Source organism: Peromyscus maniculatus, chromosome 23, assembly GCF_049852395.1.
Source record: "Peromyscus maniculatus bairdii isolate BWxNUB_F1_BW_parent chromosome 23, HU_Pman_BW_mat_3.1, whole genome shotgun sequence".
Lineage (NCBI taxonomy): Eukaryota > Metazoa > Chordata > Mammalia > Rodentia > Cricetidae > Peromyscus > Peromyscus maniculatus.
In genome coordinates this window covers 53,315,497-53,335,703 of record NC_134874.1, presented here as the reverse complement: position 1 = coordinate 53,335,703, position 20,207 = coordinate 53,315,497, and the positions used below count along the sequence as shown (strand labels likewise).

The window sequence follows — 20,207 nt, the reverse complement described above, 5'->3', positions numbered from 1 at the left end:
CACAGGACACAGAGATGTTTTTATTCTGATAGAGGCATGTGAAACAAAGTAGATGGTTGACTTGGTATAAAAGTTACTCAGATTGTAAATTTTGGATATAAGTATAAAAACAACTCAGCTAGCCAGGCGGTAGTGGCGCACGCCTTTAATCCCAGCACTTGGGAGACAGAGGCAGGCGGATCTCTGTGAGTTCGAGGCCAGCCTGGTCTACAGAGGGAGATCCAGGAAAGGCGCAAAGCTACACAGAGAAACCCTGTTTCAAAACTGCGCCCCCCCCCAAAAAAAAAAAAACCTCAGCTAATGTGTCTTTTGTTGTTTTGATGTTGTTATTGACTGTATTGGTCCACCACATCTTTAAGGGCCTTAAACTACAATTTAAACTTAACTTCTTCAGTAATGTGAAATACATGTTTTTGAAATAGCATATATTATATTCCACTATGTTCTCCCTAATAACAGGGAGCAGTGGTCACAAAAATTCATTGTATATACACAAAAGTTAAGTGGAAAGATCAGTTACAGCAGTGGTTCTCAACCTGTGGGTCATGGCCGCTTTGGGGTCAAGTATCGGATATCTTGTATATTTGATATTGAAAGACCCCCGGCTGAGATCTTTCTCCGGGAGAGACCCCAAACCCAAGGAACACACCGAAACCACAGATCAGATGCAAAAGCAAGAGGGTTTATTTAGACCAGGTACCTGGGGCGAAGTCTCTTGGAGGACTTGCGCGCCTTCCTAGGGCAAGGGGGACTTTTTATGGGATCCCAGGGGCAGAGGCGCGGTTACAGAAGCGAGAAGCATAGTTACAGGGTCCCTATTGGTTGTTTCAAAGAAGGCCAGGGTGAACTTGGGGTCGTATGTGTGTGGCTGATTTGGCCTTGTCCAGGCCAGCTGCTTATTCCTCAAGGCCAGGGGGCCAGCCATAAAATATCCTGATTTGACTTAACTGTCTTTCTCTCAAGGCCGCCGACCACAGTTATCTCTCTCAAGGCTGGCCATAGCTATCTCTGTCAAGGCCGGGTGGCTGGCTATGGCTGTGAACTCCTGTTTTTCTGATTCCTTTAGAATGGCGTTTCTTAGGCTAAGTTATAGGGGGGGGGCGCATTTTATTGGCCCAAAGCCCCATGTCCTCATAATGGAGCGGGGGTCTTTCATTCCCCCATTTTCTTTTGTACCAAATGAAATCTTTCATTTTAGGATGGAGAATAAGGGGTTAACTCTATCTCTGACTGTCTGAGCCTCTGATATTGCTGGGTTAGGATCAAAGCCTGGGCAACAGAAACCTTATCCTTGATGAATTGCACCAATCTGTTGAGGATATATGACCCAAACAATAAAATGAGCAGGAGGACGATTAGGGGGCCCATAATGGTGGAGACAAGGGTCGTAAACCATGGTGACCTTTGGAACTATCTTTTAAATCATTTCTGTTGAGCATGGCTACTTGGAGCTGTCCGAATTGGCCGGTCTCTATAAGGGCTGCAGTCTTGTATCTACCCCAGCAGCTATTCTGCCCATGGTAATTTTTTTCCAGTAACAGGGCCAGCGTCAGGGAAACAGGCTCTCTGGTGATGTCCCTCCTTATGTCAGGAGGACTATTAGGGGGATCAAGGGGACCCCCGGGTGAGTCTTATCTTTAGTGGGTTTGGAGAGCGTTGAACTAGATGTCTCGGTGCCCTCAGCTTCGTCGGGTTCCTTGGCAGCCTTTACATGCGACGTGTGGACCCAAGCCGCTGTCCCGTCAACCTCGGCTCTAGGTTCCTAGATTGATGGCGTCGGACCCAGACAGAGTCCCCAATCTTGAATGGGTGAGGCACCACCGGGCGGTTCAGTTGCTCCCGGCAGGCAGGGGTTTTTACACCGTCTTTTGCATCAATTGGAGGGCTTGGAGGTGTGCCTCTAGGGTAGGGCTAGTGGCAAAAGAGGAGATATCAGAGTGAAGGAAATTTACAATTGGTGGGGGAGCCCCATATATGGTCTCAAACGGGGTTAGGCCATGAGGCCTAGGAGTATTCTGGGCTCGGTAAAGGGCTAGGGGGAGTAGGAGCACCCAATCTCTAGTGCCAGTTGCAAGCGTTAATTTGGTTAAAGTCTCCTTAATGGTTTTATTTGCACGTTCTACCTGTCCTGAGCTCTGGGGGCTGTATGCACAATGAAGTTTCCAATCGATCCCCAGTAGCCTGGCCACCTCCTGACTTACCTGGGAGACGAAGGCGGGCCCATTGTCTGACCCCAATATCTGGGGTATTTCATACCTGGGAAAGATGTCATCTAGGAGTTTTTTGGTTACCACGTTAGCGGTCTTTTTCTTGGTAGGCAAGGCCTCTGTCCATCTATGATGTAAGCTTGTCGCTCGGGGCTCCATTTTGCCCCCATTTTCTTTGTTAGTTCCTGGTCCTCCGGGCTTTCATCATCCGGAGGGCCTGGGTCAGCGCGATCAGCTCTGTCTTTTGGGCCGATGTTCCAGGTGGCAGTGGTGAGGTCCAAACTATCTCCGATTCGGTGGTGACGGCTGCTCCGGCCCTCCGTTCTCCTTCTTGGAGGAAGCTGCTCCCATCCGTGTACCAGGCAGCAGGGTTGCGGGGTTGAGGGAGACAACTGGTCTGAACACCACTCGATCTGGGGGCTGCTGGACCAGAGCTTTCACCGCATGGGAGGATAACACAGTTAATGGCTGTCCCAAAGTCAGTTTCCCTGCATCCTTGAGCAAAACAGCAATGGCGGCTTCCCCACGCAGACAGGGGGCCATCCTGTAGCTATCGGGCTTTTATGGCCCCAATCTCTGTACCAACATTTCTTTTGCAAAGCCTGAGTTTTCGTCCACGAACAGTTTAAAGGGCTAGGACTTGTAGGGGGGGTCCCTTTGGGTCCTGTCCAGATGCCAGCTGAACCTTTTTTTTTTCGGTGGTCCTTTGATACCTCCTGTTACCTGTGGCCCCCTGGACCAAAGCTGTGCGGTCATTGAGAGAGCCTCCGGTATGGGTCAGGACTGAATGTTGAGCCCCGGTGTCCACTAGGAAGGTCATTGGCTGCCCCCCAATCTTGAGAGTTATCTTAGGCCGGGGGGGGGGGCTCCTGGCCGTGACCTTTTTAATTCTCTAGATTGAGGACCCTTGGCTTAGGTCTCCGAGACCCTTGAGGCTTTTTTTTTTTTGATCAGTCACGAGCCCAATGTCCTCTCTGTTTACAGTAAGCACTTTGTCTTTGTCAAGCAGTGTTCTTTTTTTGATCTCCCGTCCTAACTTCCTAACTCCCTCTCTGACCTGTCCCTGAGACATTACAGTGGCCAGGACTTTTTTTGTTTGTTTGTTTGTTTTTTTTCTCCCTCCGTGTCTCTCTAAGTCTTTTTTTAAAAACGCGCTGCCGGCGTCTCTTTCTGGTAACCTGAGCCGAATCGGTAGGGGGTCTAGAGCCCCTTGGAGACCCGCTAAGAGCAACTGGCGATAGAGACGTAGGTGTTCCCTACCTTCGCTGGTTTGTCCCGCCTTCCTCGTAGGCGACCGGCAATAGGGGAGGAAGCAGGAACCTCATCCTCCGCTGTTTGGGGGCCGCTGCAGGAGCCGCCGGTCCCTCCGGCGCTGTCGGGGGGGGGGGGGGCTGAGGGGAAGAGAAACGGCTTAACCCATGGGGGAGGTTCTGTTGTCAGGAGTCTCCACATGGCAATGTATGGGACCTGGTCCGGGTGGCCATGGGGACTGGAAGCAAAAATTTTTCCCTCCACCTGTGAAATAAGACTGAGGTTAAAGGTTCTCTGACGAGGCCATCCTATATTCATTTTAACCCAATCGGCCTCGCAAAGAGTGATCTATTTTTTTTTTTTTACGACTCCTTTGTTGTTGGCTCGTGTCTTTACGTCTGACCAGTGTTTAAGCATGAGGCTCAAGGGGGTGGTGACAGTCTGTCCTATGGCTGTTTCTAGGAGGAGAACGGTTAAACAGAAAACAAAAAACGACAGACCAATATAAATAAGACTAACACTCGCTGCGCGGCTTCGGTTCCAAACCGAAAGCAAAACCAGAAAAACCGTGCCCCCAGAGGGGTCTTTAAACCGTGCCCCCAGAGGGGTCTTCAGATCGTGCCTCAGAGGGCACTACAGATGAACTGTGGAACGTCTTCCAGGTTCCCAGATTCCCCTGGGACGTCTCCCAGGGTTCAGTGGCGAAGTCCAGGCCCGTCGGCCCCCTCTTTCAGATCCACTGACACAGACAGATTATCAGACGCAGGCGCGGAGACAAATAAACAACATTTAACATTCAGACAAACAGACAACACTCAGACTGGACAGGGATGACATAAACCAAGGCCGGCCGGCTTACCTCCTGATGGTGGGTCGGTGGTTCCAGGGAGGGGTCTCAATCCCCGTACGGGCCACCAAATGAAAGACCCCCGGCTGAGATCTTCCTCCGGGAGAGACCCCAAACCCAAGGAACACACCGAAACCACAGATCAGATGCAAAAGCAAGAGGGTTTATTTAGACCAGGTACCTGGGGCGAAGTCTCTTGGAGGACTTGCGCGCCTTCCTAGGGCAAGGGGGACTTTTTATGGGATCCCAGGGGCAGAGGCGCGGTTACAGAAGCGAGAAGCATAGTTACAGGGTCCCTATTGGTTGTTTCAAAGAAGGCCAGGGTGAACTTGGGGTCGTATGTGTGTGGCTGATTTGGCCTTGTCCAGGCCAGCTGCTTATTCCTCAAGGCCAGGGGGCCAGCCATAAAATATCCTGATTTGACTTAACTGTCTTTCTCTCAAGGCCGCCGACCACAGTTATCTCTCTCAAGGCTGGCCATAGCTATCTCTGTCAAGGCCGGGTGGCTGGCTATGGCTGTGAACTCCTGTTTTTCTGATTCCTTTAGAATGGCGTTTCTTAGGCTAAGTTATAGGGGGGGGGCGCATTTTATTGGCCCAAAGCCCCATGTCCTCATAATGGAGCGGGGGTCTTTCAATATATACGTTATGATTCATAACAGTAGCAAAATTACAGTTATGAATGGAGTAGCAACCAGATGATTTTACGGTTGGGGGTCAGCACAGCGTGAGGAACTGTATTAAAGGGTCACAGTGTTAGGAAGGCTGAGGACCACTGAGTTAGAGTGTCTGCAGGTCCCGGTGTCCATCTCTCCTCCTACTTTGAGTGTGAAGGGTACACACAGAAAGGAGGCTTGTGTTGAATGTGTTTAAAAAGCCAAGCTTCTGCAGCTAAGGATCGCGGGAGTTACGGGGCTGGTGGTGTCACTCACTGGGAGAGCCTGTGCTGAGCATGCGCAAAGTTCTAGAGCATGCGCAAAGCCCCAGGTTCTAGCCCCAGCTGACTTACAGGAATAGTCAGTCCTCGGAGGATGGAGAGATTGGATCAGTACTGCTCTGGCAAAGGACCCAAGTTTGGTCCTCAGCCCCTGTATCAGGCAGCTCCCATCCACGTGGACTCCAGTTTTAGATGATCCAACACTTTCTTCTGGCCTCTGTAGGCACCTGAGCTCATGTACACCTGCCTACCCATGGAAAAACATATATACACACAGTTTAAATCTTTTTTAAAAAGCGTTAGGAAAAGCGGAACTTTTTCCTTTCCCCACAACTTGAGAATGATGTTCAATGTTGCTACGACTGCGTTCCGTCTAACAGACCCTGGTTCTGTGTTGCTCTCTCTAGTTCACCACAGGAGATTTCTCTTCCCCCAGCAAAGCCTGAGGCACCACCTCTTCATCTTGTTCAGCCAGTGGGCAGGCCCCTTCAGCATCATGTTTACACCTCTGGATCGGTACAGTGACAGAAACCACCAGATCACGAGATACCAGTACTGTGCCTTAAAGGTTGGTTCGCAGCATCAGGGGTCTCCTTTTTTAAGCCAGCAGCCATGCCTTAAAAGTAGCTATAATAGTCAATATTATACAATAAAATAAACGTACAGATATAATAAAAATGGATACATGCCCACAGGTGGGCTCACAATTGCAAAATGTTGTCAAGTTACTGCTTTTACCCAGTGTTTCCTCTGTGTGAACAGAACAGTTTTGCCTATTTGCCCCTGAGGTTGCTAAATGTTACTGATTAACTTCCAACCTAAGAGGGGGAAAAACATAATCAACCAACAGTGCCACCACCTGAGGACCAAGTGTTGGCATATGTTAGCCTGTGGAGGGTCGCGGTCTTGCAGCCTAGTGCCCTTGAGAGGAGTAACTGTCAGCTGTCCTTGTAACTGCATCAGCTGGCGTCTACACCGTACGTTATCGGCTGACGCTTATGTACAACTCATGGGGTGCCTAGACATGGTTGCCCTGACAGTCAGTTGTCCTGCCAAGCAGGACAGATTAGTCAAAATCCCCTCTTCTTACTCTTACCATTCACTACTGTCCTCCCCTAAAGGATCTAAAGTTCATGTTCTCAATTTTTTTTTAACTTTGGATCACGGATGACAAGCATTTTAGTACTATGCAAAATACAAACAGCTAGCTTTACCTTATAAGCAGAATTAACTAACTTGAAACAACTAAAGGAAATTTGATTTGAGTTGATGTAAAATAGTCATTTTGTTTTATTCTCTCTTTACAACATGCATTATAACCACAAATGCATACATCCATGAAGCTATAGCTTTTTAACTTTTGTTTTTAAAATTGAAATCTGGTGGAGGAATTTTGATTGACTCTGCTAAGGCATACTTTCAAAACCCTGGAGGAACAGCTGTCACTAAAGAGATGCCATCAATCCAGGCCTGGTGGTGCACGCCTGGGATCCCAGCATTGGGGCAGCTGAGGCAGGAGGATTGCAAGTTCAAGGCTAACCTGGGCTAAACAGTGAGACTTTCTGAGATAAAATAAAGGCAGCCCCCAGATCTGCCCGCCGAGTTCTTTGAAGCCGGCTGGGTACCGGCTCTGTCTGGTGCTCCGGGTTCCGTCTCAAGGTGTCACCGTTTCTAATTCCAGGCCATGTCAGCAGTGCTGTGCTGTGGCCCTGTTTTTGACAATGTCGGCCTCTCTCCGGATGGCTATCTGTATAAGTGGCTCGACAATATTCTGGCCTGTCAGGATTTACGAGTAAGTATGAGTCAGAAATATATTGCTTTTCAGCATTGTTTGCCGTTCTTCGCAGGTTGAGTTTCCGCAACGTAAGCATGGTGCACACACCCCCTCCCCCCCACAGCTGCATGAGTTCGGATGTGTACTTAGGTACATCGTGCTGTGACATGCCAGGCCCAAAAGTACAGCATTGTTTACCCAAACTGACCACAAACCGAGTCATAAAGTGAGTCCCGAAACAGTTCACATAATTTGAATACAAACTACATTCTTTAGTCTTGGTATCATTAAACTAGTAATGAGTAATTAAATATAATTAAAATGTACTCCCCGGAAGCTGGAGAGAGACGGTTCCGCACTGGACAGGGCTGGCTGCTCTTGCAGAGGACCTGACTTGAGTCCCCACGGCCCACATTGGGCAGCTCACCGCCACCTGGAACTCCTGCCCCACGGAATCCAGTGTCCTCCTCTTGGCCTTCTCCATCACCCATATGCATGTACACAAACGCACAGAGAGACAGACACACATATAACTGAAAATTAATCTTTTAAAAAATACATACTTCCAGATAGCCAGTAAGTCAAAGTAAATAACCATGACAACTAGAAAGCCTCTTTAAGTGAAACATAATGAAAATATTAAGTTAGTGATTTGTAAATAAAGCCTTCCTTGAAATGAAATGTATTAAAAAATATAAATGTGTAAAGGACTGGTAACCTGTGACCTGTTTATCAAAAAAAAAAATTAGTAAAAGAAATAACCAACTCAGAAAAAAAAATAGGACAGAAATTAACTAGGGGAAATTTTTAATAATAATGAACATTGCATTAGTAACTTTTCCATTCCTGTGACAAAATGCCAAACAGAAACACTTTAAGGAAGAAAAAGAAATTATTTTAGTCTGTCCTGTGGGGAAGGCATGGCCACCAGCGTGACTCTGCCACAAGTATGGCACTAAGACTATTCCCGTGACATAGACCTGGAGGCAGGCAGAGAGAGCCAGACAAAAATCGGGATTAGGTATAACCTTCAAAGACCCACCCCTAGCAACAGACTTCTGCTGGCCAGGCCCCACCTCCTAAAAGCTCCCCAGCCTCAAAATAGTCCTCCCAGCTGGAGCATTCAAAACATGAGCCTGTGGGGGCATTTCAAACTCAGACTATTGATATAACAAATACATAAGCCAGGTTCTTCCATTTTGACCTGGTTGCAACTGCCAAGATGACTTCAGAAAGAGGCAGGCAGTATTCCCTTCTGACGGGAATGGAGTCTCCACCGTGGCAGTCTGTGTTACCTTCCCCTAGCAGGATGGAGTCTGCACCCTGGTGGACATCGCTCCATTGCGTCCCCTTAAGGAAGAATGTGTGGAACAAAGATCACCCCAGACAGTGCTCTCACCCACTTCTGTTCACGTATATTAACCACAGTCGATCATACGTGTTGCACTGGACTGTTTTCTCACGAACCAGGAATAACCGACTTGTTCCGTGTCCCCAGGTTCATCAGCTTGGCTGTGAAGTTGTCATCTTGCTACTGGAACTTAATCCTGACCAAATAAACCTTTTTAACTGGGCCATCGACCGATGCTACACAGGTTCCTACCAGCTTGCGTCCGGCTGCTTCAAAGCCATAGCGACCGTGTGTGGAAACAGGTATGCGAACTGTCAGAATTAGTGGTTAGTGGCAATCGTGGTGATGCTTGCTCTCCACGATGTGAGGAACGGCTGACTGACTGCTGGGTAATTATCTTCAGAGTGGATCCTGTGAGAGCCCAGAAGTTTCCATGATACCGCTAATTTCATTTGATCAGGAGATGGTTCTCACAGTGTTTGAAGGGCCCAGACAGTCACAGTGAAGTGTGAGATCAGAACTTGAAAATAACGTAGACGATACACTGAAGGAATTAAAGGCATGTGGACAAGTGTCCTGATCATGTTAACTGTGAGCCCATTAACCAGCTGCCCACCAAATCAAACCCAGGAGACACAGAGCTGTTTAAATCCCCTCTGCTCAAAACTTCAGAAAGAAATCGGAAAGGAGTGGTACCTGAGACTCTGAATATTACACTTATTTGGAAGCATGCTGATTTGAACCCAGGGCCTCAAGCATGCTAACAATGCCCCCCACCACTGAGCCACACACCAACCCAAAGAGTATGCTTCTAAAACCACCGTCCTTATTATATAACAAGCGAGTCCATGAAGCTGTTGGGCACGACACCTTAGTAAGCGTGATGAAGCCATAGCTAGTTAAGCTCCCCGAGCTGTATAAACTAAGAGAGAGCATACGATTTAGGAAAGGGGAGAGACTAGAATACAGTTGGGGTTTACACTCCAAAAGCTTCCTGTAGAGACTGATGCTGCACCTCCACAGTTAAGAGCATGTACTAGCATTGCAGACAACCCGAATCCAGTACACAGCGCCCACGTCATGGAGTTCACAGCCTTCTGTAACTCCAGCTCCAGGTGATCGGATGCTTCTGAGCTCCTTGGGCACTTGAATATGATTTACTTACATACACTCAGATACACATAAAAATCCACAAATCAAGGAGTCTTTCCAAAAAAGACAGGGCAGTGTCAGTTCCAAGGACCCAAGTCAATGCGCCGCCCTAGCCTTTTTGGTTGGGTTTTTTTTGTTTGTTTGTTTGTTTTTTGTTTTTTGAGATAGGGGTTCTCTGTGTAGCTTTGTGCGTTTCCTGGAACTCACTTGGTAGCCCAGGCTGGCCTCGAACTCACAGAGATCCACCTGCCTCTGCCTCCCGAGTGCTGGGATTAAAGATGTGCTCCACCCTAGACTTTTGAGAGGCGACAGTCTGTCTAGCGTACCAGCCAGTCCATCTTATCACTATGCCGTGTGTTTTACTATTTTTTCCCAGGAACTATCCCTTTGACATAGTGACCCTGCTGAACCTTGTTCTCTTCAAGGCCTCTGACACCAACAGAGAGATTTACGAAGTCTCCATGCAGCTCATGCAGGCATGTATCATTCGCCCGTGTGCAAACGTTCCATCCTTGAGCTCAGAACACATTTATTTGTTTCTGTGTGTCGTGTGAAGAGTGAGGAGGCATGCACATACCGTGTTCTCCAGACACAGCAGTTAACTGATGCTGTGTGAAGATAAACCTATTTGTCACGCACGGTACTACCAACCTTGGTTAAATGTAAATATTCCTGAGGTGCGCAGCTCACATTTTCTCAGCTGGTTTCTTAACTCCTCACAGATCCTTGAAGCCAAGCTGTTTGTGCACTCCAAAAAAGTGGCCGAGCAAAGACCTGGCAGCATTCTGTACGGAACGCACGGGCCGCTGCCGCCTCTCTACAGCGTGTCTCTAGCCCTCCTGTCCTGTGAACTGGCCCGGATGTACCCGGAGCTCACTCTTCCTCTCTTCTCAGGTACCGTCCGGTCGTCAGCCGTGACCTATGTCCCCCTGTCTCCCGCTCTAAGCAGTTTTCCGTTTTTGCGCCTATTGTAGTTTTAGTGTCAGACATCGGTGCTGAATTTGTGGGTCAGAATTGCTAAGGGCTCAACCTAGCTACGTACGGAAGCAAATTCAAGAGTGTTTTATGTGTATGGGTGTTTGCCTGATGGTGTGTCTCTGCACCATGTGAGTGTAGTGCTGATGGAGGCCAGAAGAGGGCGTCAGATCCCCTGGGGCCGGAGTTACAAACAGTTACGAGCTGCCCTGTGGATGCTGGGACTTAAACCCAGGTCCTCTGGAAGAGCAGCCAGTGCGCTTAACCACTGAACCATCTCTCCAGGCCCTCAAGAAAAAAAAATTTTTTTTTTGTTTTTTGAGACACGGTTTCTCTGTATAATAGTCCTGGCAATCCTGGAACTCACTTTGTAGACCAGGCAGGCTTCAAACTCACTGAGATCCACCTGCCTCTGCCTCCCGAGTGCTGGGATTAAAGGTGTGTACCACCACCCCCCAGCTCAAGAAATAATGTTATTGGTTAAAGCAATGTAACCATAAATATGTACTTGACAAATGCAAAAGATTCTTAGGTCAATAAACATACATATATATAGCATATATTATATATGTATGTATATATAGTATAGTATGTATGTATATCCCATAGAAATTATGTTATATGGAAAATATACTTAAAATAACTCTTAATTACTTACTTAATTGGTAATGATATTGGATATCATATAGTCTTATATTTTATATATTATAGTTATATTTTAAAAAATAATTTGTCTCAGCAATTGTCACAAATAACTTTTGTAAGAATTGGTTCTGAAAAGGTGCTTTTGCTGCCTAAATTCATGTGACACCTTACCAAGAGGCAGACTCTGTCCCAGAATGTACCTCATCTTCCACCTGCACCCCAAGTGCCTTAGCCCCAATCCTCCTCAGCCACCCCTGCCTCTGCCCACCTTACCCAGCTTGGCCTCTGCACTGTGGTTCTTCAGCTACACAACCACATCTGTGCGGCATTTCCCACTCACGCATCTCTGCGAAAGTGTACTGAAATGATTGATAATAACAATGGCTTGCATGTATTGGGTACCTACAGTGTGCTAGGCTCTCTGCTGGACCCCTCATGTGCATCATGATTATTGAACCGGAAGAACCAGAAAGACCTTCCAGACAGGCTGATGTCTGAGCTGCAGTTAGAAAGAAGAAAGTTACCAGGCAGACGGGCAGGTGGATAACATGTGACTTGGTTTAGAGCAGTGGTTATCAACCTGTGGGTTGTGACCCCTTTGGAGGTTGAACAACCTTTTCATGGGTTGCCTAAGATCATCAGAAAACAACACAGATATTTACATTACAATTCATAAATTTGTAACAGTAGCAAAATTACAGATATGAAGTAGCAAGGAATGTAATGTTATGGTTGGGGGTCACCACAACGTGAGGAACTGTGTTAAAGGGTCACAGCATCAGGAAGGTTGAGAGCCCCTGCTCCAGAGGAATAGAGCAGCGCAGTGTCCTGGGAAATTATACAGAGGTCAGTGTGACCACATCAGACGTGGCCATGGATGTGCAGAAAAGCCACCTATTTCCTGTATGTGCTCCTTGACCCCTTTCAGAGCCTGTGAGGAAAGTGGCATCTCAGAAAGCTGCTAGGGCTTTGAAAATCATCGACAAATCCCACAAAGACACTGAACTGGAAGCCATGATAGACAGAGGACCTAGTACAGCCCCGTGCAGGCCCTGTTTGAGCTTTGTTCGTGCTGGTTTAGAGGACCTTGCTCTCCTGGGGTTCTGCATCCGTTCTGGCTCTTACGCTCTTCCCGCCTCATCTTCTGAAGGTTCTCTGAGCTCCGAGGGGAGGGATTTGATGGAGACCTCCCATTTAGTGTTCCAAGGTCACGTGTGTCTGTATTTACTCCTGTCCACCACAGGAGGAAGCTTCTCTTAGGATGGCTAAACAAGCCACTCATTTATGAGTATAGCAGAAGATCATTAGAAGTCATTTTATCACTACATTTTTTTTCCTTTTTTTTTTTTTAAACCATTATTATTTGGTTTTTCCCTAAATCTCTGGAACTAGAACCTATCTAGTCTCAGGTTCTTGGTCACCCAGGCAGTACTGGGCATGGGATCCATCTCATGGCGCAAGCCTAAAGTCAATCAGTTATTGGTTGGTTGGTCGCTCCCACAAGCTTTGTGCCACTATTGCCCTAGCATATCTTGCAGTCAGGACACCACTGTAGACACAGGGTTTGTGGCTGGCCTGGTGCTTATGTTTGACTTTTTATAGTGTGCAGATGTTCCAAAGATCCTGGACACAGGGGTGAAGGCCATTATGTTGGCACTGGCTCGACATCTCCGCCCATCTTCAATGAGCTGTATAGGTGTTGTCCTCAGGATTGGGGCCTTGACGTCCGTTTGTGGAGAGCAACCTATAGTCTTGGCAACAGCCTGGGCTGTTTGGGGATTCTCATGGGGCCCCTTTGGCCAACAACTCAATTAGATGTAACCTAATCCCAGTACTGGGAGTTTCATTTGGTGACAAGAGATGGCCAACTGGGACCCTGTCTTCCCTACGATTTAACTATTTTGTTTCAGTTGCCTTCAGATGTGTACAGATTTTAGTAGGGTTCTACTGTACTAGATTCCCGTGTTTTTATGAGACTCCTGAGTGTGTGAACAAGTGCATCTCTGATCCTTGTGACTTCTCTCGGGCTCTTGTCCTTCCGTTGGTTTGTCCTGCCCAACTTCAGTGTGATCGATTTTGTTTTATATTACTGTATTTCATTTTGTTATATTTTTCAAATGAATGAAGGAATGGAAACCTACCCACTAAGGTAAAGGTCAACAACGGAGCTGTCATTTATACCTGCTGAGAGAGAAAATCTGTTTTCTCCTATAGAGTGACCCTGGCTATATCAACCGCTCCAGGACAGGCCTCATGTTCAGGAGTAGTTGATCAACATATAATGGACTCCACAGGGTCTTTGTGTGTGTGTGTGTGTGTGTGTGTGTGTGTGTGTGTGTGTGTGTGTGTGTGTGTGTATTTAGTTACAGCAGTTTAGTGTTTTGTTTTTTGAAGGAGAATGTGGTTTTATTTTGTTTTCTTGGTTTGGGGATTGTTGTTGTATTGGGCTTTTGGTGTGTTTTGTTTTGTTTTGTTTTGTTTTGTTTTGAGAAGGAATTTAAAGCTGGGTGGATAGTGAGGGGGAAGGATCTGGAGGTCTTGGGTGTGTAGGCAGACTTCCTCTGTCCCACAGTCAGCTCTGTCCTGCCAGCAGGCTCCCCAAATAACCACACAGAGACTTGTTAATAATTATAAATGCTGGGTCGATAGCTTAGACTTGTTCTTAACTAGCTCTTACCATTTAGGCCATATTTCTTATCTACCCTCTGCCATGTGGCCGTACCTTCTTTCAGCGTAGCGAGTACATCTTGCCTCTCCCCACATCTCCTCAGGACTCCCAGACTCCGCCCTTCTTCTTCCTATCGTCCTCTTAGTTTGATTCTCCCGCCTAGCCTTATCCTGCCTAGCTTTAGGCCAGTCAGCTTCTTCATTAAACCTATCACAGTGACATATATTCATACGGTGTAAAGGAGTAGTCCACACGGGTGAGGAGAAGAATGTGATAAAATATATTTAAATTTAAAAATTGTTTTAAATAATAAAAAAAAAGAAGGCGGCCGGGCGGTGGTGGCGCACGCCTTTAATCCCAGCACTTGGGAGGCAGAGGCAGGCGGATCTCTGTGAGTTCCAGGCCAGCCTGGGCTACAAAGCGAGTTCCAGGAAAGGCACAAAGCTTCACAGAGAAACCCTGTCTCGAAAAACAAAACAATAATAATAATAATAATAATAATAATAATAATAATAATAATAATAAAAGAAGCAAGAAAAACAACAGAATGGAGGCTATAATCGCTGACTGACATAAAGCTACAACTGTGCCCAGGGCCAGGGACCATAGCTCGCAGAGTCAAGTGTAGCACTTGGTGGCCCTCCTGCATGCTTGGCCATTGCCAAAAAGACACCATACATGAGTTTATCGCTTGTGGGGCTTCCCATCTCTCTTTATAACAACTAAATCACATGGGAGACACTTTGTAAGCCACAAGGTTAGAAAGAGCGACCCTGCCAGGAGGCAGGCTCCGTGCTGAGACTGCCCTGGAGTGTGCTGGGGTCTCCATCCCTAGCAGCTGTGCGTAGGGGGTGGCTCTTATTTTCCTGAGCAGCAGATGGAAGAGCAGAGAGGTCACCTAAGTGGCTGAGTCACACAGCCACCCACGCAGCCAGTATATGGCGGAGATGGGATTTACCACATGTCCCGATGACCCATCCCCAGGTCCTTATTCTGTACACTTTGTTACTCCCTTTCCACTAACAGTGTGTTTGAACTTGTGGGGCTTCCTACCAGCCTGCCCTGCCCCTGAGACACCGTCCTGTACACAGGGATTGGGGTGAGCCTTACCTTTGTGATACTGCGACCCCGATAGCTATTACATATGGTAATCCTCTTCGTGAGTGCAAACTGCTGTTGGACCAGTACACTGGTGTTCCTGTTGAGTTTGTTTTGGAGAGTAACATGTAACTCTCCTTTGCCCTGTCTCTTCAGAGGTGAGCCAGAGATTCCCCACGACACACCCAAATGGACGACAGATCATGCTCACCTACCTGCTGCCATGGCTACACAACATTGAACTGGTGGACAGCCGACTCCTACTCCCAGGGTCAAGTCCCAGCAGCCCTGAGGACGAGGTCAAGGACCGGGAAGGAGAAGTGACCGCCTCTCATGGGCTAAAAGGGAATGGCTGGGGCTCTCCAGAGGCCACGTCACTGGTCCTGAATAACCTCATGTACATGACAGCCAAGGTAACTCAATTAGCACGATTCCACCAGTAGCAAAGCCCTGGCCTCATAAGACCTTTGCCACAAACCCAACAAAATGACATTTACCGGTACACTGAATGCCTTTGAACTCTCTCTCTACTTACAAATATTTACAATGCCAGACATGGAGAGTCTAGAGGGCAAGACCATCCTTGGCTACAGAGTGAGTTTGAGGCCAGCCTGGGCTACATGAGACCCTGTTTTAAAAACGAAAAGGGGGGTTATGATGTTGCTAGGATAAACTTCCTGTTTTTTCAGTATTTAGTAGAGAAACATAATACTGCATTCATGTAACACACTCCTGGTTCAGTTGTGCCTGCAGAGGACCTGGATTCTATTCCTATTTTCTAGTCTGATAATTTTGTGAGTTAGCAATCATTTTGTAAGTAGGTAAGTGTGGGTTCAGAGAGCTGGTAAACCTGGCCATCATCATTTGCTTTAAAAAATAAGAAAATAAAAATAATGTGTTTGATGCATTTAAAAAATGGTTATGGAAGCCAGGCAATGGTGGCGCACACCTTTAATCCCAGCACTTGGGAGGCAGAGGCAGGCAGATCTCTGTGAGTTCATGGCCAGTCTGGTCTACAGAGGGAGTTCCAGGACAGCTAGAGCTGTTACACACACACACACACACACACACACACACACACACACACACACACATTTTTTTTTAATTCAAAAAGTGTTATGATGAGAACTGGCAATGTCTCTTGGAGTAGAACTCCTGTATTATATGCAAAAAGCCCAGGGTTCACATGCCCAGCACTGCAATTAAAGAATGGAGGGGTTGTGATGCAAATTTTAGATAGATAGATAGATAGATAGATAGATACATACATACATACATACATACATACATACATACATACATAAACAGATGGTAGATAGATAGATAGATAGATAGATAGATAGATAGATAGATAGATAGATAGATAGATAATAGATAGATATCACATGTTTTGGGGGAAATGGCCTATCATTTTAAAAAATGCTTATGTAGGTACTTTATGTAACAGATCTATGAATTTATAAATTGCTCTCCACCCCAAAAAATGGTATTTTTTTTATTGAATGTTCATTTTCCCCTCCTAATGATTTTTACTAATCATAACCTTCAAACCAACTTGCGTTCTGCACACACTCATGATGGCTGCTTTCTCTCGTTTGTGTTAGTATGGCGATGAAGTCCCAGGACCAGAAATGGAAAATGCTTGGAATGCGCTGGCCAACAACGAGAAATGGAGTAACAACCTGAGAATCACGCTCCAGTTCCTCATCAGTCTGTGCGGGGTCAGCAGCGACACCGTCCTCCTGCCCTATGTAAGTCATGTCCAGGAGTGTCCTTTCCTGATGGGGCTCCCCCCCTGCTATTTGCAACTCATACTCTTAAATCCTGCTACAACAGAGGTCTGCTTTCCAAATCCTGCAGATCCCCTGCAGGGGCTCGTCCAGGTGATACACAAAAGCTCTTTCTTCCTTTCTTCTAACGCGGGCTTCAGGTGCTACTGTCAGAGGCACCTGTCACCCCTCGGATTAAGTTACAGGATACAGGCACCTGTGAACTAAGGATGATTTTTCTGACAGTTATCAAAGCTTCCTTTATAAACAGCACCAATACAAAAGAAGCCAAATGTAAAAGATCACATCATTACTAACAAAAAAATGCTTCTGATTTGCATCTTGACATTATTGAAACAAAATTAAAAGACAGCAGACCTGGGGTCTTCTTCTTCCTCTTCCTCTTCTTCTTCTCCCTCTCCTTTTTCTTCTTCTTTTAAGATTTATTTAGGGGTTGGGGATTTAGCTCAGTGGTAGAGCGCTTGCCTAGCAAGCACAAGGCCCTGGGTTTGGTCCTCAGCTCCAGGAAAAAAATAAAAGAAAGAAAGATTTATTTATTTTTATTTTAGGTGGATGAGAGTTTACCTGCATGCATGTATGTGCACAGTGTGCATGCAGTACTCATGGAGGCCAGAAGAGGGCACTGAATCCCCTAGAACTGGAGTTACAGATGGTTGTGAGCCACTATGTGGGTGCTGGGAATTGAGCTCTGATCTTCCCCAAAAGCATCCAGTGCTCTTAAACAATGAGCCCCTTCTCCAGCCCCAGCTAGATTTGTCTTTCCAATAGTAGGTGATGGGAGAGAAAGCAAAGCAGAGATATTGTTATGGTTTATTCTGTTTGTACTCGAGGGTGGTGGATCAGCTGACCGACGTCAGTTTCTCACAGACTCACTTGGCCTCTCTGTGTGTTTTTGTTAGTTTCTGACTCCCTGTTGTTCTGAGCTGCTTTGGCCCTGCTGCAGCACATGGCTGTAGGGGTTAGATATCGGGGCCTGCACTTAGATGACACATTGTTCTTGTTTTTAAAACCTGACACTTCACAGACAAAGGAGATGAGAGGTGTCCTGGTTACTGTTCTACTGCTATGAAGAGACAGCATGACCAGGGCAACTCTCATAAAAGAAAGCATTTAATCGGGGACTTGCTTACGGTTTCAGAGGGTTAGCCCGTGATCATCACGGCAGGAAGTAGACCGATGTGGTGCTGGCTGGAGCAGTAGCTGAGAGCTTTACAACCGGATCCACAGGCAGCAGGAAGAAAAAGGGGAGACGCGGTCCTGGCATGGGCTTTTGAAACCTCAAAGCCCACCCCCAGTGACACACCTCCTCCAACAAGTCCCCACCCCCTAATCCTTCTCAAACAGTTCTAACAACTGGGGACCAAACATTCAAACATACCAGACTAGGGTTCTCATCCAAACCACCACAGGAGGAGACTGTACTCCATTTTTAGTTTTTTTAAAGAAAAAAAGCAGTGATTTTTCCCAGAGTGGACACAATAAAATCATTTTTGTCATAGAAGTACCTTGTGCCACCAGATGCCAGTGAAATCTTGCAATGTTTTTGGCTTAAATTGACTTAGTTCACCTTAAAAGTAATGGTTTAAAAATTAAGCTACTCATGAACGTACCTGTGTAATGCATAGCGGAATTTCCCCAAGTTCCTGCCCCGAGAAAATTCCTCCCACAGTCCTGGAAAGACACTGAGGGACACCTACATACACTACGCTCTTTGGTCTGTAAACTTTATTCCTCTAGGACAAAATTCTGTCTACACAGCTTCAGCCCCGTCCTCACACTCAGCTCCTCTCTGTGCCCAGCTTTCCTGTCCTCATAGTTTTAGGAAGCTCCTGTGCTTTTGACCTGATCTTCATCCTCTCTTCCTTCCTCCTCCATCTCTATCCTGGCTTCTTACCTCTGGCCCTGATAAACTCTACAAGAGATCTGCTTTACCTTCTACAGAACCTCTGTCTTCCTCTCCTCTCTCTGGCCATGGTTCGGTCTCTCCCTCTGGAATTCCTCCAGTCCTTACTGCACCTGGTTATGTAAAAACCCTACTGTCCTCAGTCAATCTCCCTGCCGTGCCCCCAGGCATGGAGGAAGGGGATGGTCTGTGCTTCATTTGCACAGGAAACAAAGCTGTGCATCTATCTAGGAGCCTGCTGGTCTCCTAGGCCCAGCGGGGGAGTTCGTACCTAGTGGAACAGTGTCGGAGAAGCTTAGCTGTTTGCCAAAATGGTCTAGAGTATTTGGACACACAAGAATTTCATAGCTGAAGACAGCTGACATATTAAAAACTGGATGCTTTAATATCCAACTGAATCTCTGTAATATATTCTTGCGGTCTGCAGAACCTGTGTAGTGAGGTTTGAACCCCAACACTAAGATCACCCCAGGATAGCAAAGGTTAGTTGTCAGATTAACAGTGCCAGATGACAGTGTGTTCCGAGATGAGTGAGTCTCCAGCCCAGAGCTCCGATGGCAAATATATCCTCCTTTACCTTCTTCTTCCTAGATCAAAAAGGTGGCAATATACTTGTGCCGGAACAACACCATCCAGACAATGGAAGAACTTCTCTTTGAGCTGCAGCAGACGGAGCCAGTGAACCCCATCGTCCAGCACTGTGACAATCCACCTTTCTATCGATTCACAGCCAGCAGCAAGGCCTCAGCCGCTGCTTCAGGTAGGGACAGGCCACCTGGGCTCACACCTTGTCAGGCAGCGCACTGAACAGGTTTGAGCGGGTCTTACTATTCATTTTCCTGGCAATGTGTTCATTTAAGAGATGGCTTAAGAATAGCTCTCTGAAGGCCGGGCAGTGGTGGCACACACCTTTAATCCCAGCACTCTGGAGGCAGAGCCGGGCAGATCTCTGTGAATTCGAGGCCAGCCTGGTCTACAGCGCGAGATCCAGGACAGGCACCAAAACTACACAGAGAAACCCTGTCTTGAGAAAAAAAAAAAAAAAACTACCTTTAAACACTGTGTGTAAAGGTCACATAAAACAGAACTGAATGTCATGCTTAGATTTGTGTCACCCCTAAGACAGTTCCATCAAACGTACACAGACACCCCCAAATCCAAAAGAGCTAAAATCAGAAACATTCCTGACCCCATGAATTCTGAATAACAGATGCTCACAGTGTGTCATTTCTTTCCATCAATTAGTATCTGTTCATTTCATGAAATATATACTAACTGCTTCCCTCGATCTCCTGAGGCTTCCCTTCCACTAACTTAATACGAGTCTGTCTTCACCCTGACTTCTCTTACTCTCTTGGGCTCTCTCTTTATCCTACTTCTTAGTGAAGTCTTGGTTTCTGTGTTTGTTTGTCTGTTTTCAGAGAGACACTAACCTAGGGGTCAGGAAAAGACTTAGCTTTCTTTACATACCATTAGTTGAATAATTCCTGGACCCAGAAACCCTAACAGAGCTCGATACAATGCCACCTGCCTGTAATCCCAGTGCTGGAGAAGCAGAGGAAGCTGGGTCATAAACTGAGGCCAGCCTGGGCGGTGTAGCCGTGTCTAAA

General features: G+C 46.7%; 2 protein-coding genes across 7 annotated transcripts in view; one reads left to right on the top strand and one right to left on the bottom strand.

The window, feature by feature from the left end:
* Fry (FRY microtubule binding protein) overlaps positions 1-20,207 on the top strand; it is a 394,509-nt gene that overhangs the window by 296,361 nt on the left and 77,941 nt on the right. For all 6 annotated transcript variants that reach the window (XM_076560830.1, XM_076560829.1, XM_076560825.1 and 3 more), the window contains 8 exons: positions 5,649-5,809; positions 6,923-7,033; positions 8,514-8,668; positions 9,895-9,994; positions 10,241-10,412; positions 15,061-15,317; positions 16,509-16,655; positions 19,189-19,357. In XM_076560830.1, coding sequence (XP_076416945.1) covers positions 5,649-5,809; positions 6,923-7,033; positions 8,514-8,668; positions 9,895-9,994; positions 10,241-10,412; positions 15,061-15,317; positions 16,509-16,655; positions 19,189-19,357 — 1,272 coding nt within the window. The remainder of the gene's footprint in view (positions 1-5,648; positions 5,810-6,922; positions 7,034-8,513; positions 8,669-9,894; positions 9,995-10,240; positions 10,413-15,060; positions 15,318-16,508; positions 16,656-19,188; positions 19,358-20,207) is intronic.
* On the bottom strand, positions 662-3,052 carry LOC143270526 (uncharacterized). Its single transcript, XM_076560831.1, has 2 exons — positions 2,202-3,052; positions 662-1,911 (listed from the first exon to the last, which is right to left on the bottom strand). The coding sequence occupies exons 1-2, from the start codon at positions 2,364-2,366 to the stop codon at positions 1,708-1,710; spliced, it is 369 nt and encodes a 122-aa protein (XP_076416946.1). The 5' UTR covers positions 2,367-3,052; the 3' UTR covers positions 662-1,707.